The following is a 25,008-nucleotide window of genomic DNA, read 5'->3' as shown; positions in this document are numbered from 1 at the left end:
AATGTACATATTTGATGCGTGTGCTATTTGCTTTTGTATTTTATTTTCTGCCACATTTACTCGCTTGGCCAGGTGGGGGCGTAATGCAAGGCAGGCCCATTTGGTGTCATCATAATCATAATATATATTAACCTGAGAAATTTCAGATCATTCATTTTAAGCAAAGAACATTTCTGATACACTTTTTGGTTGGCCAGATGGTGGCGCTATGTTAGGCATGAAAATTACACATGTGAATATCATCACAATAATGATATCCAAAATGTTTGTAAACTTTCAGATCAATCACTTAAGGTATTGTATATTTCTGGCACATTTCCTGCTTGACCAGGTGGTGGCGCTATGCCAGGCAGGCCCATTGGGTGTCTGGATATCGTCATAATTATAATATCTATTAACCTGAAAAGTTTCAGACCATTTATTCAAAGCATAGAGCATTTCTGGCACATTTCCTGCTTGGCCAGAAGGTGGCGCTATGCTAGGCCTGTGAATTACGCATGTGAATATCATCACAATAATGATATCCAATATTTTATAACGTTTCAGATCAATCACTTAAGGCATTGTCCAGTTCTGGCACATTTCCTGGTTGGCCAGGTGGTGGCGCTATGTCAGGCAGGCCCATTGGGTGTCTGGATATCATCATAATCATGATATCTATTAACCTGAGAAGTTTCAGACCATTCATTCAATGCACTGTGATTTATGACACATTTCCTGTTTATGTGGTGAGATATTAAAACCATAATATATTACAACATATCAAAAATCCCTTCACAATTTAACATCAGCGACATCTTGGCATAATATTTGCCAAATTTCAAATGAATCTGACAAACCGTCTACGAGGAGTATGTTCAAATTGATCATATGACATCAGTATAATTGTCATTCTTTCTGTTGCCAGTTGGTGGCGCTATGCCAAACATGCATTATGGGCCTGTGAATATTATCATTAACATGGTCTTCAATGACCTGTGAAATTTAAAACATTTCAAGCCATGCATGTTGAATTATGTCACATTTACTGTTTGTGTGGAACGGTATTAAAATGAATAATTTTGCCATTTCGTCAAATTACAACATATCAAAAAAAAACTTCACAATTTATAATCAGGAACATCTCGGCATCATGTATACCAACTTTGACATGAATCGGATCAACCGTCTAGGAGGAGTACGTTAAAATGTATCATGTCCACAACGCACAAAAGCTCAATTACCTCACTTCCTGTGGGCGTGGCTATTTTATATTTTATAAAGTTTCAGATCAATCACTTAAGGCATTGTCCATTTCTGGCACATTTCCTGCTTGGCCAGGTGGTGGCGCTATGCCAGGCAGGCCCATTGGGTGTCTGGATATCATCATAATCATGATATCTATTAACCTGAGAAGTTTCAGACCATTCATTCAATGCACTGTGATTTATGACACATTTCCTCTTCATGTGGTGAGATATTAAAATCATATCAAATATATAACATATCAAAAATCCCTTCACAATTTAACATCAGCGACATCTTGGCATAATGTTTGCCAAATTTCACATGAATCTGACAAACCGTCTAGGAGCAGTATGTTAAAATTGATCATGTGACATCAGTGTAATTGTCATTCTTTCTGTTGCCAGTTGGTGGCGCTATGCCAAACATGAATTATGGGCATGTAAATATTATCATTAACATGGTCTTCAATGACCTGTGAAATTTAAAACATTTCAAGCCATGCATGGTGAATTATGACACATTTATTGCTTATGTGGAAGGGTATTAAAATTAATAATTTCGCCATTTCGTCAAATTACAACATATCAAAAAAAGGCTTCACAATTTATAATCAGGAACATCTCGGCGTCATGTATACCAACTTTGACATGAATCGGATCAACCGTCTAGGAGGACTACGTTAAAATTGATCATGTCCACAATGCACAAAATCTCAATTACCTCACTTCCTGTGGGCGTGGCTAATGGCATGTTAATACAAAAGTTGTTTGTTTTTGGGAGTTACATACACCCACCAAATTTGGTGTGTGTATCTAAAACTATATGCCAACCACAAGTCACAGTGACATAAGGGGGCGCTATGGAGTTCCTGGGCAACGCCCGGTGCCAAGCTTTTATCCCTGTCTATTCACTGTATCACTTGATGTGTGTGCCAAATTTCATGCGTTTTCACCCATGGGAAGCACCTCCTTTGGCATCATGATTCATCACATATTTCATCACATATTAGTCTGCACAAAATCCCAAATACCTCACTTCCTGTTGGGCGTGGCTAATGCATTGTACATTCGAAAGTTGTTCATCTTGGGGAGATACAAACACCTACCAAATTTGGTGTGTGTAGCTGAAAGTATATGCCCACCACGGGATCAGTCATCTAAGGGGGCGTAAGGGGGCGCTAGCGAGTCTCTGGGCCATGCGCGGGCCCAAGCTTTTTTACCTAGCTGCTTTGTGTGACACCTGATGTGTGTGCCAAATTTCAAGACTTTTCGATTACGTTAACCACCTCAAAATATTTGCCAACCACGGGATCAGTCACCTAAGGGGGCGCTAGCGAGTCCCTGGGCCACGCCCGGGGTCAAGCTCTTGTACCTAACTGCGTTGCGTGACACCTGACGTGTGTGCCAAATTTCAAGAATTTTCGACCATGTTAACTCCCTCAAAAACAGGAAAGCAAAAAAGTAGAATAACAATAATAAATATAGCTGCAAGCAGCAATGTGGGGGCCAAGCAGTTGAGCAGGAGTTGTCATGGCAACCCAATGTTGCTACATTATACACACACCCAATTAACCACCCGTCCCACACACACACATATACAAAGATAAACTTCCTCTCCCACACACCCCAATAACCCCCCATACATATGCATACCTCAAACATCACCAAATGTATTGTGCATAGTCAGGTTGTAGTCACGAGTCCACATACCAAGTTTGGTGTCGATACGAGAAAGTGTTGATAATTATAGCACCCCTAGTGGTCAAAAGTCACCACATTTATTGTGCGTCCTCAGGTTGTAGTCACGAGTCCATATACCAAGTTTGGTGTTAATACGAGAAAGTGTTGCAAATTATAGCACCCCTAGTGGTCAAAGGTTGCTAAAATTATTGTCTGTCCTCAGGATGAGGTCCCAAGTCCATATACTAAGTTTGGTTTCAATATGTGAAAGCATTGCTGAAATATGAGCCCACTTCATGTGATTATAGCGCCACCTATAGGTCAAAAGTCATCAAATGTATTGAGCCCCCTCCTAATTGGGTCCTGAGGCCCTCTACTGAGTTTGGTGTTGATACGCAAAAGCCTTGCTGAGATCACTTCATTTCCTGTTTGGCGGCTTTGCCGCCAAACGTGATTGGTCGTCACAGGCAAGCGGTTTGGAATATGTCTCCAAAAAGCAATGCGTTTATGAGTCATGGTCTGACGATCATCTGCGTCAAGTTTCGTGAAAATCGGACAAACTTTATGACCTTTGATGCCTTTTAAGTGTTTTTGATGAAATCAAATATGGCGGTCGAATCAATTATGTTGACGTCACATGTTGGCATGTGTCGGCCTAAGGACCTCTCAAGGTATTAACAGATATCACTAATATGCTTTAATTCCAAACACATGACTCGTTACAGGCCAAAACGTAATTTTGGTAATTATAGCGCCACCTATAGGTCAAAAGTCATCAAATTTATTTAGCCTCCTCCTAATTGAGTCCTGAGACCCTGTACTGAGTTTGGTGTTGATACGCGAAAGCCTTGCTGAGATCACTTCAATTCCTGTTTGGCGGCTTCGCCGCCAAACTTGATTGGTCACGACGGGCGATGGGTTTTGAATATGGCTCCGAAAAGCAATAACATTTGTGAGTCATAGTCTGAAGATCATCTGCGTCAAGTTTCGTGAAAATCGGACAAACTTTGCGAACTTTGATGCCTTTTAGGTGTTTTTGATTAAATCCAATATGGCAGCCTGATCAATTACGTTTACCTCATAAATTCACATCTGCGTTGAGTTCGGTCTCATCCAAGGATTCCAAATATACCTTAATGTTCAAAATGTGGTGTACCGTTCAAACGTTATGTGCATAGATGTAATAAAAAATTTGAAATGTTGGTGGCGCTAGAGCACTCAAAGTGCAGACTTGAAACTTTGATAAATTAAAGATATGACTGAACCGAATCAATGTGCCGAATTTCTCAACTTTTTACTGTACGGTTGAATGGCAAATGAGCGTTTCGTTATAATAATAATAATAATAATAATAAATATAACCGCAAGCGGTGATTTACGGGGTCCGAGCAAAACGAACATGATGGCATAGCTTTTTAGTTTTACATATGCTTTGATTGTTTGGGCACAATTGTTCAAAAGAAACGTGATCGGATTTCGGTTATCGGATTTCAGTTACCGGATTGGATCAAATCTTGAAAATGGGTTGTTCAAAGGGAAACAAGGATCCTGAAATTGGATTAGATCACATAATCTATTCTTGGTTTTGATCTGGATAAAACCTTCACTTTGTGTCGTTTAAAACTTTTGAGTTGGATTGGAATAAATTTGATGAATAAAATTAGGATTACCCTGTGCTGTAACATTATAGTGTGCTAACCTCCACAACCCAACAGTATTCTAACAATACTTGATTCTACAGGACTATTTATTTGTTGTGGATAAGATGAAGGGTTTGATAATGGAAGGCAGTGTATCCCACAGAATTGAATTGTATTTGTGGTGGTGGGTTCTGTGTCGGAGTCAATAAGATAAACAGCGTATAATTATACAGTTATACTTGCCTTGCACTACAAGTCCATATTGACAAGTAGCTGTAATGCTGTAATGTTATAGTGTGCTAACCTCCACAACCCAACAGCATTCTATTCTAGTATGCTAACCTCCACAACCCAACAGTATTTTAACACTAATGCTTCAGGTGGGATTTGAACACTCAACATAAGGATGACCAGTACAAGGCATTATCCCACTAAGCCACTGTCAATCCTACATCTTTGCCAGTCACATTCACATGGTGAAAATGTGTATTGGTAAACACACAAGGAAAAACTCCAAGTATACATTTGACAATAAAATGAAGGGCTTTCCTGAAAGAGAACACCTGAAAACGTTTGGAAATTCTGGGACAATTAGACATTTGTAGAGAAGAACAGTAATGGATGAAATATAAATATGATAGACTTAATGATGAAGGAAAAATAGTAAACAAAGAAGTTCCCCTATATGTCTTCGAGTGTGTCGGCATTCTGATTCTTGGCAACTAATGAGTGTGAATGTTAATTGCCTGATGTCATTCAGGTGCTGTTCAATGGTGTCAATCTTCAATAACCAATAGCATGTGCATCTTGAGCTTCAAGCTCTAGCAGGATTCGAACTCTCAACCTAACAAACACCAGCAGTGTGTAATGAGTGTGAATGTTAATTGCCTGATGTCATTCAGGTGCTGTTCAATGGTGTGACTCAGAAGGCTCAATGGTATGGAGTGATGACACGGAGATGGCAGGTTTCGGTGCAACACAAGTTAGCTTTATTTGAGTTTCAATTCATCTGTTCTTTTGTTCTTTACTTGTATGTGTGCTGCATCAAAGAGGAAACAAACAGAAAATGGAGTAATCAGTGAAATGGGGTAAATCAGTACAGATCCCAACTCACAAACAAACCAATTGACATTTGAACAATAAACTGAAATCATATGGCTATATAAGGTACAACTAAACAATACTTGACATCCCAAGTCAACCAACATCACCTAATAATCTCTCACATGGGACTCCAACACACCAAACCAACAAACAAAGACCTTAACTTTACACATGATGGCAGAGCTACTCTACAAACTGATAAACATCACAAAAGTCATAGTGAGGGTGATTAAAGTGATGACTTACGTTAACTCAAAGACGCACACAGAGCAGGACACACTGGAGTGCTGGGTTGAGATGAACAAAAGAGCGAACTGAGGGCGAGCAAACAATTTATCCTGGTCTGAGCCCCTGCTCCGGAGCTACAGGGTTTCCCAGCGGGTAAACTTTGGAAAGATTTGCAAAGATTTGGAAAAGATTTTTGAAAGACTACAGTCTCAGACCCTCTCACATCTAAAGACAAGTAGTAGAGTTTTAAGTCACAGACTATGATTTTGCAATGACTAGGGATCTTGCAGGGTCACTATTTACAAGACTGCAACATGATTCCTTTAAATTATTACCCATTGTGCAATAGATAAACAGGAACTGAAAATTATAGCCTACTAAACTCAAAGTCGTATTTTCATGTTTCTGCAGCATTGTTTCATGCGTGACATCCTTAACCGATATAGAGTTGTTCTGTCAAGTGGAAGAGCCGACTAAATATGTATAAGAAATGACAAATATTATAAGAATAACAAATAATTATAGGCTACAGCTTATAATTATACAGTAATACTTGCCTTGCACTACAAGTCCATATTGACAAGTAGCTGTAATGTTATAGTGTGTTATCCTCCACAACCCAACAGCATTCTATTGTAGTATGCTAACATCCACAACTCACTAATGCTTCAAGTGGGATTTGAACTCTCAACCTAAGGATCACCAGTACAAGGCATTATCCCACTGAGCCACTGTCAATCCTACGTGTTGGCCAGTCACATTCACATGGTGAAAATGTGTATTGGTAAACACACAAGAAAAACTCCAAGCATGGAGGGGCGATTAGACATTTGTAGAGATGAACACTAATAGATTAAATATAAATATGATAGACTTAATGATGAAGGAAAAATAGTAAACAAAGAAGTTCCCCTGAATGTCATAGAGTGTCTCGGCATTCTGATTCTTGGCAACTGATGAGTGTGAATGTTGATTGCCTGATGTCATTCAGGTGCTGTTCAATGGTGTGAATCTTCAATAACCAATAGTATTTGAGCTAGAGCCTAAAGCACTACCGGGGATTCGAACCCTCAACCTAACAAACACCAGCACTAGGCATTATCCCACTGAGCCACTGACAATCCTACATACCGGGTAGTCACATTCACATGGTGAAAATGTGTGTTGGTAAACTGAAAACTGAAAACTTTTGGATATTCTGGGGCAATTAGACATTTATAGAGAAGAACAGTAATGGATGAAATATAAATATGATAGACTTAATGATGAAGGAAAAATAGTAAACAAAGAAGTTCCCCTATATGTCATAGAGTGTGTCGGCATTCTGATTCTTGGCAACTAATGAGTGTGAATGTTAATTGTCTGATGTCATTCAGGTGCTGTTCAATAGTGTGAATCTTCAATAACCAATAGCATGTGCATCTTGAGCCTAAAGCTCTAGCAGGATTTGAACTCTCAACCTAACAAACACCAGCACTAGACATTATCCCACTCTGCCACTGACAATCATACACATTCAGCAGTCACATTCAAATGGTGAAAATGTGTGTTGGTAAACACACAAGAAAAACTCCAAGTATATATTTGACAATAAAATGAAGGGCTTTCCTGAAAAAATACACCTGAAAACTTTTGGATATTCTGGGGCAATTAGACATTTATAGAGAAGAACAGTAATGGATGAAATATAAATATGATAGACTTAATGATGAAGGAAAAATAGTAAACAAAGAAGTTCCCCTATATGTCATAGAGTGTGTCGGCATTCTGATTCTTGGCAACTAATGAGTGTGAATGTTAATTGTCTGATGTCATTCAGGTGCTGTTCAATAGTGTGAATCTTCAATAACCAATAGCATGTGCATCTTGAGCCTAAAGCTCTAGCAGGATTCGAACTCTCAACCTAACAAACACCAGCACTAGACATTATCCCACTCTGCCACTGACAATCATACACATTCAGCAGTCACATTCATATGGTGAAAATGTGTGTTGGTAAACACACAAGAAAAACTCCAAGTATACATTTGACAATAAAATGAAGGGCTTTCCTGAAAGAGTACACCTGAAAACTTTTGGATATTCTGGGGCAATTAGACATGTATAGAGAAGAACAGTAATGGATGAAATATAAATATGATAGACTTAATGATGAAGGAAAAATAGTAAACAAAGAAGTTCCCCTATATGTCATAGAGTGTGTCGGCATTCTGATTCTTGGCAACTAATAAGTGTGAATGTTAATTGTCTGATGTCATTCAGGTGCTGTTCAATAGTGTGAATCTTCAATAACCAATAGCATGTGCATCTTGAGCCTAAAGCTCTAGCAGGATTCGAACTCTCAACCTAACAAACACCAGCACTAGGCATTATCCCACTCAGCCACTGACAATCATACACATTGAGGAATCACATTCAAATGGTGAAAATGTGTGTTGGCAAACACACATCAAGCAAATTCCTAGCATACATTTGACAATAGAATTAAGGGCTTTATAAAAAAGAGTACATATCTGAAAATGTGCACTGTTAATGGTATCCACCTAATGATGGTTGTATGGTTGTTATCCAAGAAAAAAAAATTACTCATATAGGAATATAGGTGATATAGGAGAAATGGGCTGAGTGGTCGAACTTTATTGGCCTATATCTCTGAAATGGAACAACGTATCCAAATTCTTTTGATAACTTTTGTGAGGCTTTGTCTAAACATTGTCTGTGAGAATTTTGGTGAAGATTTGATAATTTTTGAAGCCTGTGAAACTTTTTATGATGTTTGGCTTTTCTCTGAAATTGTGGCAAAAGTAAACATTTTTAGAGCATAAGACCAGGGTGAAAAAGATGCATCTGAATGTAGAGATTAATATGATGAAAGAATTTTGAGTCTAGGTGAATCTGGTAAGGAGAAATAAGCGTTTTTGACAAGAGCGCCACCTTTGGGTGCAGTACCCCAAATTTGGGTTATGGGTAGTGGGGGGTACTGGTAACAATACTTGAAAATGTCAAGTTTCTAGGACTTACGGTTTATAGGAATATAGGTGATCTAGGAAAAAAGGCCTAAGTGGTCTAACTTTATTGGCCTATATCTCTGAAATGGAACAAAATATCAAAATTCTGAGCGATAACTTTTGTGAGGCTTGGTCTAAACATTGTCTGTGAGAATTTTGGTGAAGATTCGATTATTTTTGAAGAGTGTGAAACTTTTTATAATGTTTGGCTTTTCCATGAAATTGTGGAAAAAGTAAACATTTGTAGACCATAAGACCAGGGCCAAAAAGATGCATCTGAGTTTAGAGATTAATATTCTGAAAGAATTTTGAGTCTAGGTGAATCTGGTAAGGAGAAATAAGCATAATTAACTTTTTTTTTCAATAGCGCCACCTTTGGGTGCAGTACCCCACATTTTGGGTTATGGGTAGAGGGGGGTACTGGTAACCATACCTGAAAATTTCAAGAGTTTTGGAGTTACGGTTTAGGCTGCAGTATGACTTTTACAGAATTTTGGCCAAAAAATGAACGGTACAGAAACAATAGGGTTCCTGCAGCTACGCTGCTCGGACCCCTAAATATAACCGCAAGCGGTGATTTACGGGGTCCGAGCAAAACGAACATGATGGCATAGCTTTTTAGTTTTACATATGCTTTGATTGTTTGGGCACAATTGTTCAAAAGAAACGTGATCGGATTTCGGTTATCGGATTTCAGTTACCGGATTTCAGTTACCGGATTTCAGCTATCGGATTGGATCAAATCTTGAAAATGGGTTGTTCAAAGGGAAACAAGGATCCTGAAATTGGATTAGATCACATAATCTATTCTTGGTTTTGATCTGGATAAAACCTTCACTTTGTGTCGTTCAACACTTTTGAGTTGGATTGGAATAAATTTGATGCATAAAATTAGGATTACCCTGTGCTGTAACATTATAGTGTGCTAACCTCCACAACCCAACAGTATTCTAACAATACTTGATTCTACAGGACTATTTATTTGTTGTGGATAAGATGAAGGGTTTGATAATGGAAGGCAGTGTTTCCCACAGAATTGAATTGTATTTGTGGTGGTGGGTTCTGTGTCGGAGTCAATAAGATAAACAGCGTATAATTATACAGTTATACTTGCCTTGCACTACAAGTCCATATTGACAAGTAGCTGTAATGCTGTAATGTTATAGTGTGCTAACCTCCACAACCCAACAGCATTCTATTCTAGTATGCTAACCTCCACAACCCAACAGTATTTTAACACTAATGCTTCAGGTGGGATTTGAACACTCAACATAAGGATGACCAGTACAAGGCATTATCCCACTAAGCCACTGTCAATCCTACATCTTTGCCAGTCACATTCACATGCTGAAAATGTGTATTGGTAAACACACAAGAAAAACTCCAAGTATACATTTGACAATAAAATGAAGGGCTTTCCTGAAAGAGAACACCTGAAAACGTTTGGAAATTCTGGGACAATTAGACATTTGTAGAGAAGAACAGTAATGGATGAAATATAAATATGATAGACTTAATGATGAAGGAAAAATAGTAAACAAAGAAGTTCCCCTATATGTCTTCGAGTGTGTCGGCATTCTGATTCTTGGCAACTAATGAGTGTGAATGTTGATTGCCTGATGTCATTCAGGTGCTGTTCAATGGTGTGACTCTTCAATAACAAATAGCATGTGCATTTTGAGCCTAAAGCTCTAGCAGGATTCGAACTCTCAACCTAACAAACACCAGCACTAGGCATTATCCCTCTGAGCCACTAACAATCCGACATATTAGGCAGTCACATTCACATGGTGAAAATGTGTGTTGGTAAACACACAAGAAAAACTCCAAGTATACATTTGACAATAAAATGAAGGGCTTTCCTGAAAGAGTACACCTGAAAACTTTTGGACATTTTGGGGCAATTAGACATTTATAGAGAAGAACAGTAATGGATGAAATATAAATACGATAGACTTAATGATGAAGGAAAAATAGTAAACAAAGAAGTTCCCCTATATGTCTTAGAGTGTGTCGGCATTCTGATTCTTGGCAACTAATGAGTGTGAATGTTAATTGCCTGATGTCATTTAGGTGCTGTTCAATGGTGTGACTCAGAAGGCTCAATGGTATGGAGTGATGACACGAAAATGGCAGGTTTCGGTGCAACACAAGTTAACTTTATTTGAGTTTCAATTCATCTGTTCTTTTGTTCTTTACTTGTATGTGTGCTGCATCAAGGAGGAAACAAACAGAAAATGGAGTAATCAGTGAAATGGGGTAAATCAGTACAGATCCCAACTCACAAACAAACCAATTGACATTTGAACAATAAACTGAAATCATAAGGCTATATAAGGTACAACTAAACAATACTTGACATCCCAAGTCAACCAACATCACCTAATCATCTCTCACATGGGACTCCAACACACCAAACCAACAAACAAAGACCTTAACTTTACACATGATGGCAGAGCTACTCTACAAACTGATAAACATCACAAAAGTCATAGTGAGGGTGATTAAAGTGATGACTTACGTTAACTCAAAGACGCACACAGAGCAGGACACACTGGAGTGCTGGGTTGAGATGAACAAAAGAGCGAACTGAGGGCGAGCAAACAATTTATCCTGGTCTGAGCCCCTGCTCCGGAGCTACAGGGTTTCCCAGCGGGTAAACTTTGGAAAGATTTGCAAAGATTTGGAAAAGATTTTTGAAAGACTACAGTCTCAGACCCTCTCACATCTAAAGACAAGTAGTAGAGTTTTAAGTCACAGACTATGATTTTGCAATGACTAGGGATCTTGCAGGGTCACTATTTACAAGACTGCAACATGATTCCTTTAAATTATTACCCATTGTGCAATAGATAAACAGGAACTGAAAATTATAGCCTACTAAACTCAAAGTCGTATTTTCATGTTTCTGCAGCATTGTTTCATGCGTGACATCCTTAACCGATATAGTTTTGTTCTGTCAAGTGGAAGAGCCGACTAAATATGTATAAGAAATGACAAATATTATAAGAATAACAAATAATTATAGGCTACAGCTTATAATTATACAGTAATACTTGCCTTGCACTACAAGTCCATATTGACAAGTAGCTGTAATGTTATAGTGTGTTATCCTCCACAACCCAACAGCATTCTATTGTAGTATGCTAACATCCACAACCCACTAATGCTTCAAGTGGGATTTGAACTCTCAACCTAAGGATCACCAGTACAAGGCATTATCCCACTGAGCCACTGTCAATCCTACATGTTGGCCAGTCACATTCACATGGTGAAAATGTGTATTGGTAAACACACAAGAAAAACTCCAAGCATGGAGGGGCGATTAGACATTTGTAGAGATGAACACTAATAGATTAAATATAAATATGATAGACTTAATGATGAAGGAAAAATAGTAAACAAAGAAGTTCCACTGAATGTCATAGAGTGTCTCGGCATTCTGATTCTTGGCAACTGATGAGTGTGAATGTTGATTGCCTGATGTCATTCAGGTGCTGTTCAATGGTGTGAATCTTCAATAACCAATAGTATTCGAGCTAGAGCCTAAAGCACTACCGGGGATTCGAACCCTCAACCTAACAAACACCAGCACTAGGCATTATCCCACTGAGCCACTGACAATCCTACATATTGGGTAGTCACATTCACATGGTGAAAATGTGTGTTGGTAAACACACAAGAAAAACTCCAAGTATATATTTGACAATAAAATGAAGGGCTTTCCTGAAAAAATACACCTGAAAACTTTTGGATATTCTGGGGCAAATAGACATTTATAGAGAAGAACAGTAATGGATGAAATATAAATATGATAGACTTAATGATGAAGGAAAAATAGTAAACAAAGAAGTTCCCCTATATGTCATAGAGTGTGTCGGCATTCTGATTCTTGGCAACTAATGAGTGTGAATGTTAATTGTCTGATGTCATTCAGGTGCTGTTCAATAGTGTGAATCTTCAATAACCAATAGCATGTGCATCTTGAGCCTAAAGCTCTAGCAGGATTCGAACTCTCAACCTAACAAACACCAGCACTAGGCATTATCCCACTCTGCCACTGACAATCATACACATTCAGCAGTCACATTCAAATGGTGAAAATGTGTGTTGGTAAACACACAAGAAAAACTCCAAGTACACATTTGACAATAAAATGAAGGGCTTTCCTGAAAGAGTACACCTGAAAACTTTTGGATATTCTGGGGCAAATAGACATTTATAGAGAAGAACAGTAATGGATGAAATATAAATATGATAGACTTAATGATGAAGGAAAAATAGTAAACAAATAAGTTCCCCTATATGTCATAGAGTGTGTCGGCATTCTGATTCTTGGCAACTAATGAGTGTGAATGTTAATTGTCTGATGTCATTCAGGTGCTGTTCAATAGTGTGAATCTTCAATAACCAATAGTATGTGCATCTTGAGCCTAAAGCTCTAGCAGGATTCGAACTCTCAACCTAACAAACACCAGCACTAGGCATTATCCCACTCTGCCACTGACAATCATACACATTCAGCAGTCACATTCAAATGGTGAAAATGTGTGTTGGTAAACACACAAGAAAAACTCCAAGTACACATTTGACAATAAAATGAAGGGCTTTCCTGAAAGAGTACACCTGAAAACTTTTGGATATTCTGGGGCAATTAGACATTTATAGAGAAGAACAGTAATGGATGAAATATAAATATGATAGACTTAATGATGAAGGAAAAATAGTAAACAAAGAAGTTCCCCTATATGTCATAGAGTGTGTCGGCATTCTGATTCTTGGCAACTAATGAGTGTGAATGTTAATTGTCTGATGTCATTCAGGTGCTGTTCAATAGTGTGAATCTTCAATAACCAATAGCATGTGCATCTTGAGCCTAAAGCTCTAGCAGGATTCGAACTCTCAACCTAACAAACACCAGCACTAGGCATTATCCCACTCTGCCACTGACAATCATACACATTCAGCAGTCACATTCAAATGGTGAAAATATGTGTTGGTAAACACACAAGAAAAACTCCAAGTATACATTTGACAATAAAATGAAGGGCTTTCCTGAAAGAGTACACCTGAAAACTTTTGGATATTCTGGGGCAATTAGACATTTATAGAGAAGAACAGTAATGGATGAAATATAAATATGATAGACTTAATGATGAAGGAAAAATAGTAAACAAAGAAGTTCCCCTATATGTCATAGAGTGTGTCGGCATTCTGATTCTTGGCAACTAATGAGTGTGAATGTTAATTGTCTGATGTCATTCAGGTGCTGTTCAATAGTGTGAATCTTCAATAACCAATAGCATGTGCATCTTGAGCCTAAAGCTCTAGCAGGATTCGAACTCTCAACCTAACAAACACCAGCACTAGGCATTATCCCACTCAGCCACTGACAATCATACACATTGAGCAGTCACATTCAAATGGTGAAAATGTGTGTTGGCAAACACACAACATCAAGAAAATTCCTAGCATACATTTGACAATAGAATTAAGGGCTTTATAAAAAAGAGTACATATCTGAAAATGTGCACTGTTAATGGTATCCACCTAATGATGGTTGTATGGTTGTTATCCAAGAAAAAAAAATTACTCATATAGGAATATAGGTGATATAGGAGAAATGGGCTGAGTGGTCAAACTTTATTGGCCTATATCTCTGAAATGGAACAACGTATCCAAATTCTTTTGATAGCTTTTGTGAGGCTTTGTCTAAACATTGTCTGTGAGAATTTTGGTGAAGATTTGATAATTTTTGAAGCCTGTGAAACTTTTTATGATGTTTGGCTTTTCTCTGAAATTGTGGCAAAAGTAAACATTTTTAGAGCATAAGACCAGGGTGAAAAAGATGCATCTGAATGTAGAGATTAATATGATGAAAGAATTTTGAGTCTAGGTGAATCTGGTAAGGAGAAATAAGCGTTTTTGACAAGAGCGCCACCTTTGGGTGCAGTACCCCAAATTTGGGTTATGGGTAGTGGGGGGTACTGGTAACAATACTTGAAAATGTCAAGTTTCTAGGACTTACGGTTTATAGGAATATAGGTGATCTAGGAAAAAAGGCCTAAGTGGTCTAACTTTATTGGCCTATATCTCTGAAATGGAACAAAATATCAAAATTCTGAGCGATAACTTTTGTGAGGCTTGGTCTAAACATTGTCTGTGAGAATTTTGGTGAAGATTCGATTATTTTTGAAGAGTGTGAAACTTTTTATAATGTTTGGCTTTTCCATGAAATTGTGGAAAAAGTAAACATTTGTAGACCATAAGACCAGGGCCAAAAAGATGCATCTGAGTTTAGAGATTAATATTCTGAAAGAATTTTGAGTCTAGGTGAATCTGGTAAGGAGAAATAAGCATAATTAACTTTTTTTTTCAATAGCGCCACCTTTGGGTGCAGTACCCCAAATTTTGGGTTATGGGTAGAGGGGGGTACTGGTAACCATACCTGAAAATTTCAAGAGTTTTGGAGTTACGGTTTAGGCTGCAGTATGATTTTTACAGAATTTTGGCCAAAAAATGAACGGTACAGAAACAATAGGGTTCCTGCAGCTATGCTGCTCGGACCCCTAATAATAAGAATACGTAGAATCACTATGGGTTGCCGCGCAGCTTCGCTGCTTGGCCCCCAAATAATAATAATAATAATAATAATAATCCTTACAAAAACAATAGGGCCTTGCGCCCTTCGGTGCTCGGGCCCTAATAATCCTTACAAAAACAATAGGGCCTTGCGCCCTTCGGTGCTCGGGCCCTAATAATAATCCTTACAAAAACAATAGGGCCTTGCGCCCTTCGGTGCTCGGGCCCTAATAATCCTTACAAAAACAATAGGGCCTTGCGCCCTTCGGTGATCGGGACCTAATAATCTTTCCAAAAACAATAGGGCTTCGCACCTCTCGGTGCGCAAGGCCGTCCCGGCCTCGCGCACCGTCGGTGCTCGGGCCCTAAATACTACAAATATTGTATTCAGATATTTAATCTTATACTGATGGCCAAACTATATTTCTTTCTGATATCCACTCTAAGTACTTGGCTGTAAGTAACATGGCATGAATTAAGAAATGTACCCTTAGAACCCTAGACTGTTTTAAGGGCTTTTCCACTACCTTTAGTTATAAGCATTTATCCTGGTCATTGTGCCATTTATACATGCTATATTTTTTTCAGAACAGTCTAGGCTACCCAGATCTGCCACCAATTCATATTAATACTTGCATTGATTTAATTTTGATTTTTAAATAATACAAAGACAAAAAGCATATTATACCATTTTTATTTTGAAATGTATCTCTGTCAGCTGGACATGACTTTCATGTATGTGTAGGGCAGACTGTCCTGAATCTGGCAATATAAGAACCATGGTGGAGGGGGGCTTTGGGGCTGAGCAATTTACAGACATGTGGTGTGCGCCTTACAGAAATAAATGCCATTTTTATTTAGTAATGAAAAATGCCCTTTCTGCGCTCCATATCTGTGACACGAACTGATCTGACCTGACTGAACCCGAGTTTGCGTGTTCTGTGTGTACACTCATGATTCTAAAACAACTTTTTACTGCATTGTCATGAACAAAGTGAAGGCAAAAAGGTGTTTTTTTGTCGAATAAATTGGGATGCAATGTGCAAACGGAGTGCATTACCACCACCATCTGCTGGACTGAGGTGTAATGGCAAGTGTAGCCCTCAGCCTCGTAATGGCCACCGGGTGAATAAGGCGAATTCAAAAGTCCATTTGACCCGGAAATAACAATACAGTCCATCTTAAAGTGGTGCTTCCATCCTATTATGCTTTTAAACAAAAGTTTCACTCGGGTACATACACAAATAGACCCTAGGTTGCATTTTGGCGAGAGTTATGCTTTAATAAGGGAGAGGTTGTTGTCCTGGCACCACTCCACAAGGCTAGCCACCTCCCTCCTGTATGAGGACTTTTTCCGGTGGGCCGCTTCACTTTTGGGCCGGTAAAGGAAAAACATATTGGCATTTGTCAAGTTAGTCTATCTTCTCTTAAAGTAGGCTACTCACGCTCCGCAATATATGCCTGACACCACGAGAACGTGGACACCGCAGCCTCTGCATGGGTTGTAGCCTACCATGTGAGGGAGTTCTCCCCTCCCAAAAAGAGTTGGTTGGGTCCATATAGCCCGTCTTTTCCAAAAAGTTTTCTCAGATAGGCCTACCGATAGCCGGGCCGGCCCTACCGTAGCGATTTAAGCATCAGGGAGGATGGATGATATAAAGGGGCCAGGAGGGACTGAAAAGGCCAGGTAAAAAGAAAGGAAGGCATTGGAGGAGGATGTTGCCAAATTTGCCAAGCTTCCAGATTTTTTTTAAGACAGACACTGGCAACTGGTAAGAGAGATAGCAATGATTTGCAACGTAATTATTGGGTAATATTGGATGTTAGCGTTGTCAACCTATTCACAAGCAACTTATTCAATTAAGTAAAAAATGTTTAGCCTTTTTGTATCATCCAACATTGTGATTCATAGACTTTGTGAATATTATGCAAATGTTGATAACAAAACCCAAGCTTGATCTGTGTGGCTATGCAGTACAAATTGTAGCCTCTGAGCAGTTAGATCAGCCAGTCCCTGATAATGAACCCATAATTAGCGAGGAGGCCTTGAGGGACAAGTAGAGGATAAAAGAGTAAACAATATGAATTAAAATTATTTAATGTAAGAAAGATATGACAGTAATCTACATGATCAACCTATATTCCTTGTTTCCTTGAGCAGCCTATCACCAAACACCAATATGATAGCCTACCCACGCTGAAAAACATGTAAACATTAGTTCAATATGCCTCTTTGTGGAAGAGTGGAATTACAAATGCTTTATTTATTTCTGTTTTTGTTAATATCCTTGTGGAATAGTGAAATATTTTTGTTAACTTCTCAGTTTAAGTAAATTATTATATAACCTTTACACATTTGTTGAACCATGGTACTAATAAAAACTACAGGATAGTAAGAACTGAACTGTTGCTTAATTTATCCAATTTCCACCACCATTGAAAAAGTGGGCTGGTCTTGGGCCTGAAACTCCCGGGCTGAAAAGTGGCCCCACTGAATTTGATAACCCTAGTGTTGGGCTGGGTTGAGACAGTCATGTGTGAAGAGAGTGTACAACATGGGACGCAGAACACAGCCTTGTGGGGTTCCTGTGTTGATAATTATTTCACTGGATGTAATATTGCCCAGTCTGACTAACTGGGGTTTGCCTGTTTAAAAAGTCCAGGACAAGGCTTCACGTTGCTATACATGTGATGCAGTGTGTTTTTTCTCCCGTGTAGAGAAAGCGACATGCTGTTGATATGTCCTGGCTAAATTCCCAACCTGGCCGATACAATCTGGCCCCCTAATCATCCCTACAATGTACTTAGCTCATTCACTACCTCACTCTCCACCTCAGGCTGGTGTGGTGAGCGTTCCGGTGCATAATGGCTGCAGTGCATCACTCAAGTGGGTGCTACACATTGATGGTGGTTAGTGAGGTTCCCCTTCACTGTGAAACACTTTGAGTGTCGTGAAAAGCGCTTTATAAATGTAATGTGGTGTTGTTTTTGTTGATATGCTGGCAACACAGTTTTTAAGTTACAGTGACTGAAGTCACTAGTCACTATGAACACTGCCTCAACGTGTTTGTTTTCTTGTGTGTTAATAGCCTCGTACAGCACCCCTATTGCCTCCATGGGGTTTACACAGGGTGGGATGTTAACAGATATGAATGAACAGATGAATGAATGAACAGAATGAACAGTTGTGAACTCCCTCGGTAGATAAAAGGGTCTGCATTTCAACATCACGTATTCCACATCCCACAAGCAGTGTTTGCTGACAGTCTGTATGTCTGAGCTAGCCTGACGAGCCAGAGGCTGTAGGGTCTGGGAACTCACCATTGGCAGTCTGGTGCCAGTCTGGTTGGTCTGGATCCGCTTGACGGATGGTGGCAATAAGGGCTAAGACTGGCCCAGTTCCGTATGATACTCCATGTTACTGACGTGTTCCAGATCTGCTTATCATATGCAATACGGGTCCACTTATTGTGTGTGGTACGGACTAGGGGTGAACGATTTTGAAAAAAAATCTAATTGCGATTTTTCTCACCAATATTGCGATTGCGATGCGATATGAGATTATTTTTAAGCTCTTTATCTTCTGTCTTATTCAACAAAGACAAGCAATATATTATTCTATAGTATGACCAACACAAAATTAGATAAGTTAAACATAAACTGTTCTTTGCCTATGATGGCATTAGGTCATTGAATAGGATTTATGAATGAAATATTTTTTATTTAACTACTTTAATCACATTAGTAGACCTATATTTGTTGAACTTCCAGCCTTGTAAACATTTAATGATTCTGATTCGTTTCTATTTCATGTAGATATGACCTTCTTTCGTTAGTTAACAAATAGGTCTACATGTAGTGGCACTGACACGGCTTCTCCTTGTCCTGTGCTCTCCATACTCGCGAGCGCACGCACACACACACAGACCCGCTCCTTTCCTCTGTAGGCTACTTGCACGTGAATCGGAACAAACTACTGTAGATTGTTGTAGCGCAAATAAATGCGGCCGAATGACCGAATGACGATAGCATCAACAACACCGCAGCGCAATACGCATGCATGCAAATTAACTAGTTTGCTCATATCACAACAAAGCCAATCGCGGAGACAAAACTCGTTAAACAGGCAAAGTTATCAGCATGTATGTAGCCTAGAGCCTTAGCTGGTAAGCTAATGTTAGAACAGCTGGGTTTTTGGTGGTTAGCTGTGTCAACAACTTGCGGATAACATTATGCATCAATTCATTACCTGTGAGATGAAATGTTTGTGCGGCCAACCCCCTTGGATATCGCAAATGCCCCCACTGTCACTGTACTCCAGTAAACAAAGTCCCCAGTGCACAGGTGAATGGCTGCTGTGCAGCCTAAACAGTCGTGGAGTTTTAATCGTCAGCTGGACAAGTGAACGAAGTTACCAGCCAGAGTAGCAGCACAGGGGAATTATGAACTAGAACCAGGGACATGGTAGGTTCGAGCAAAAGGTAATTAAGAGGTTTATTTTTAACCAAAGTAGCTCTACTGATCAGACCTTTCTTGACACTGTTAGCTGGTCCTCTTGTTTACGTTTTTTGCTTCTTCAGTGGTCAGTGAGAAGAGTCATTGGCGCATCGGCAAGCCAAGTATAATGCGTTTTGGTGACGTCACATATTACAAATCGCAGCCTTTGCGGTTTGAAAATCGTGTTTCATCATATCACGATATTATCGCAAATGCAATAAATCGTTCAGCCCTAGTATGGACCGTTTATCAGATATCAGCCGGCTTTATTGACATGTGAAATGATTGGTAATTATCCAGAAAAATCTGTTTGCAATAGGCTACACATTTGCAACAGGTTCGTTTAGGTTCACCCAGGCTACAAGTTCGTAATGTTTTCCCAAGAGCTCAACTAATAAACAGCATAAGCTAGGCTACAAACACAATAGGGAAAAAATAACTTTATACATAAGTGTCTTATTATTTTTTTATTTATATCAACAACCTGGCTGTAGAAGTGCAATCCCAGACAACGTTTAAGTAGGTGTTAATTCCACTGTTCCCATCGATATTCAGGCTGTCTTCATGCCTCAGTCATCTCCATGGTCAATCTGAAACAACACAAAATAAACATCAGCCATTTATTCCTTTTACACTCGTCTTTTATCATCAGTGATCCTGTTAGTGTTATCACTGTTTTTCCAAAATAGTTATTGTGATGGCTGTTTTGCCCACTGTAAGCTAATAAACTAGTATATTGCTGAAAAATAATAGCATAGTTAACCTTACAGTAAAGTTATCAATCGCTTGGCTGCTTGTTGTTGTCTCTGAATAAACCAACAAAGAGATAAAAAGCAGATAGCCTACCTTGAAAAGTTGGACTGCATCCTAGTCCAACCGCAGGCTGGCTGATCATGGCAAAAGATTGATAGTGAGCAAAGCAAAGATCCTTGATTAACGTTATGCGTGGCATGCGCATAACGTTCTGCATGCGTGGCAAGAATATGGGGTTGCCTCATAGCACTGTTAGATCTGACACAAACAACAATTGACTACTTTTACCACTGCTAGGTAATAATAAAAATAATGAAATGAGCATTTGACCAATACTGAGCATCTATATCTTCATTTCCACCCTTACTGTAGAAATGAAGTGGCCATGGGAACATAATGCACCCCCATGGTTTCAAAATTTGTGCCATTCCAAAATCACTTTTTTTCTTCAGCAGCCAGTTGAAAATGAAGTAGGGAATGGACAGTCAATTTAGCAGAATCAGCACCTTAATTAATGTCATTATTACCACCTGGGTCTAATGTGAAAAAATGGTCCTTCGGCTCATATCCGTATCACAGGTTTGGGCCAAATCAGTGTTTTGTATTTTAAATGCATCTCCTGACTTCTGGTTGAGTTGTGGAAATCGGACCTGGGACAAAACTGTAAACCAGTGAAAACACAGCATTGCTAGCAGAGCTGAAACCTGCAGGTTTCAGGTGCAGATCTGGCCGCTACAGGCGGATCTAAAGGCTTTTATGCGGATCCGGCCCAAAGGAAATTGTCATCTGGGTATCCAGCCAAACAGCTGATTCTGGGATACTGTCCAATAGCCAGATCTCAGTACAAATCAGCGCAGAGCAGTCTCTCACTTCTTGCTGGGATGTAATCCTGGTTTTAAGTTCATCCATCTTATTTTTGAGATATTGGACGTTTGCGAGCAGAAGGCTAGGGAGAGGTGGCCTGCTAGCCCTTGCCTCTAGCCATGTAACCCGCCTCTCCTCCCCCGCCGCCGCTTGGGTTGATCCTTTGACCAGCTGCATTGTTCCCTGGTCACCACCACAAGCAGGTCTAACTTGGAGATCCTCCGGGGGGAATATTCCAAATCGGGCAAATTGAGGACAAAGTCGTTGTGTTGTTTACCAATCTCCAGCAATGTTTCTCTGCCATGTGTGTAAATCTAAACACTATAAAAACTTTTAAAAAAACCAAATAAACAAAAGTTGCGAGAAGAGCCATGGAGGGCGCCATCACTTTGGAAACTAATAAACTAATTAATTCAAACTAAGCAATCAATAATTTACAAGGCCAGCTTATATGAACCAATGAATTATTTTGATGACGAAACACGACGCGTTTCGCCTATGCTTGATGAAGCATAGGCGAAATGCGTCGTTCACTAAAAAATAAAATCAGCAAAGAAATCCCACCAGTGTGCGGTGATCCTTCACTCTCCTGTCTATTACTTACAAAGTACTATGTTAGTCTGACTGTTTTGGGAAACAGTTGTGATTTAGATGTTGGTTAGTTGAATAATGCATTGTATCACGCTAGTAAAAAGCTAACCTCCGTAGTTGTACGGGAAGCACACCCCTGATTGGTATTCAGTATCAGACAATACTCATAATATTGTATTGGGAGAAACACAGTTCTATAAGTGCATCCTTAGCAAGCATTATGATTTCATATACATGTTTTCCTTACCCATTGACAGTTGTGTAAGTGCAACAGATACACTTATAGGAGACATAAAGACGTTGGTTGTGGGGTCTTGTGATGCCAGCTGGCGGAATAAGTTATATCCAAAATCTGAGATTGCTGCAGCCATTTTAGTAGTTGGTGTTATGAATAGGTCAACCATTTCCTCTTCACCTTCACCCGCTTCAGATTGTGTCTAAACCAGGAGGGATATGTATTTGAAGACAATGTAAAAAATTTTTGAAATAAAGTGAAAAGGAAGAATGTACAAAATAGTAAATAGATGTAGGTCTAACCATCTGAGCTGAGCAGAGAGACAGGAACCCTCCAAGACATAGCAGCATAAATGTCCTCTTCATCCTGAAACAAGTATTATATAAAGTTCTCTACAGTCAAACTTTGGAGGAAGTTCATTTGAAAACAGGTCTTCCATTTCAAGACTACTTTGTGAACAGCTGTAAAAATGGTAACAGCATGGAACATGTAACATTCAATTCTTGAATCTTGTTTTGACGGAGTGCCATCATTTCAGTTGAGTATGCGCTCTGACTGCCATACCAACCAAGGCTTTGAACTGGTTCCCGAAACGAAAACGAAAACCAGAAACTTTTGATGTTTTGCTAGGAACAGAAACGAAACCAGAACCCACTAAACATTGGACGTTGTATGGACGTTGAGATGATGTCTATATTGCGTCCGTCGGTCCATGACCAATTCTGAACTTTAGAACGACGTGCAAACTAGGTCCACTATTTGGACGTCTAATAATGACCCCATTTGTACGTCAATATGTAGTTGAACATTTGGACGTCGGTGTAGGTCACTTTTTTGGACGTCTAAAACAGGTGCAGGGAATTAACATGATTTAAGTAATTTATTATTATTATTAGTAGTAGTAGCCTAGTAGCAGTAGGCTAGTAGTAATACAAAATAAATGTAAAATACCAACATTGTTCTTACCAACATGATGAATGTGATCATTATTATTATTAGTAGTAGTAATAGGCCTTGTACACTCAAAATTGTGTAAAAAAAAAAACTAAAAAATGCTGGGTTATTTCTGCAGCCAATTACTGGGTTGTGGCAGTTTGACCATTTGTTGGGTTATGTTAGCCCATGCTGGGTTATTTTCCATAATCCAGTCACAGGGTTGGTGGTTTGGAACTCAATCTCCAACATGGTATTCTACCCACTGTCTGGGTCACTGGTAGCCTAAGTAATGGGTTAACTTACTGAGTATTTTAAGGTCAACATCTCAAGAGTAGACTACAATAAAAATGTCAGGCACATTAAGTCCTTTTTTTACTGAAAATTGCGAACTGCAACAAATTCTACAAGTTAAATACCATAAGGAATGAGCATGTGTAGGCTATGCTGTGTCTACTAGTTGCAAAGAAATCGTTTTGGCTTTGTCTAGCTTTCATTTGGTGATTGCTGATAAAAAAGACACTTTCAACAAGTTGTTAAACATTTGCCTCTCAGTCTTGCTCTGCTTTTAACCCTCTGACAGCAATTTGAATTGCACTTGAACCGCACAGCATTGTGAGGCGATTTCTAACGTTCATCCCCTGCCTCCCACCCCTGACAAAGTTTTCAAATCTAGTAACTTCAACTATTACTTTTCTGCTTGTGTGAGCTGTCCAAACTCTGCCATCATCATATCCAAGGTAAGAATTACAGTACTTCTGCATATGCCAATTGAAAACGCGAATTTATTATAAATATATTGGTTTCAAAGTGTAATGTTAACCAAAACCGAACTAAGTCATGTTAGAACTAGCTAGCAATTAGCTAACGTTAGCGAGCTAAGAATCGCTAACGTTGACGGAGTTAATGTTAACTTTTCCAATAGCTAACTTCACCATTATGTTGGATATCTGGAATGGTAGTTAATATCATATCCAAAAATACATCTGTGTAAGATGTCATTGTGAATGTAGTTTTAGTTTGAATGAAATATCAGGCGCAAGTAAGTAACTGTTATTTAAAGTATCTTCATGCAGGCTAATATCAACGTAGCTTCTACAGACACAGATGAGAGTTGTTAACGTTAGATAATTTCCATGAGACATAGGCCTAGGTAGACAACATTATTTACATTTAATATTCATGTAGTGTTGATATTTAAATACAAAAGAGGACCAGTAAAACAAATGAATGTAGTAGTGGATGCGAATGGGGGCAATTATACATTTGGGGAATTGGGGGTATGATACACTTTAGGTTGTGAAGTAGTGTTTGGCTTCATGTTCTTCATTTCATAGCCCTTATTTGCCCCTTGTTTGATGTACCTGACTTGCGCCTCAGTAGTAGTGCTTCAGTGATGGTCTTTTTGTGTTCTGTGTGTTTTGCAACTTATTAATTTTAGTCTCCCTCTGTTCCCTCTGTTTGCAGGCGTTATGATGTGAGGACTGCTGCCCTGAGAACGCTGAGTGCATATGTGTAAAAAAAAAGAGCCCAGAATTAGTTTTTATTTTCATTAGGTGAATCTGGTCATGTTTGCAATAATCTGGTCATGTTTGCAGTAAAGATGGGGGAAACAACAGTCGGGATTGGATTGTGATTTATTGTTAATCTGACTGTAAGGTGTCCAG

The 25,008-nt window shown here is 39.0% G+C and overlaps 1 protein-coding gene across 1 annotated transcript in view; it reads right to left on the bottom strand.

Moving 5' to 3' along the window:
• Positions 1-25,008, bottom strand: part of serpinf1 (serpin peptidase inhibitor, clade F (alpha-2 antiplasmin, pigment epithelium derived factor), member 1) — a 171,110-nt gene that overhangs the window by 82,155 nt on the left and 63,947 nt on the right. Inside the window, exons 2-3 of the mRNA XM_076302402.1 lie at positions 22,711-22,774; positions 22,421-22,610 (exon numbers count right to left, since the gene is read on the bottom strand). Coding sequence (XP_076158517.1) covers positions 22,421-22,610; positions 22,711-22,773 — 253 coding nt within the window. The 5' untranslated portion in view covers position 22,774. The remainder of the gene's footprint in view (positions 1-22,420; positions 22,611-22,710; positions 22,775-25,008) is intronic.

Source organism: Alosa pseudoharengus, unplaced genomic scaffold (genome assembly GCF_046254945.1).
Source record: "Alosa pseudoharengus isolate Yale_2024_CS ecotype anadromous, Long Island Sound unplaced genomic scaffold, YU_APseudo_1.1 YU_APseudo_1.1_scf_23, whole genome shotgun sequence".
In the NCBI taxonomy this organism is placed as follows: domain Eukaryota; kingdom Metazoa; phylum Chordata; class Actinopteri; order Clupeiformes; family Clupeidae; genus Alosa; species Alosa pseudoharengus.
Note: the sequence above shows the minus strand (reverse complement) of the source record. Positions and strands in the feature narration are given on the sequence as shown.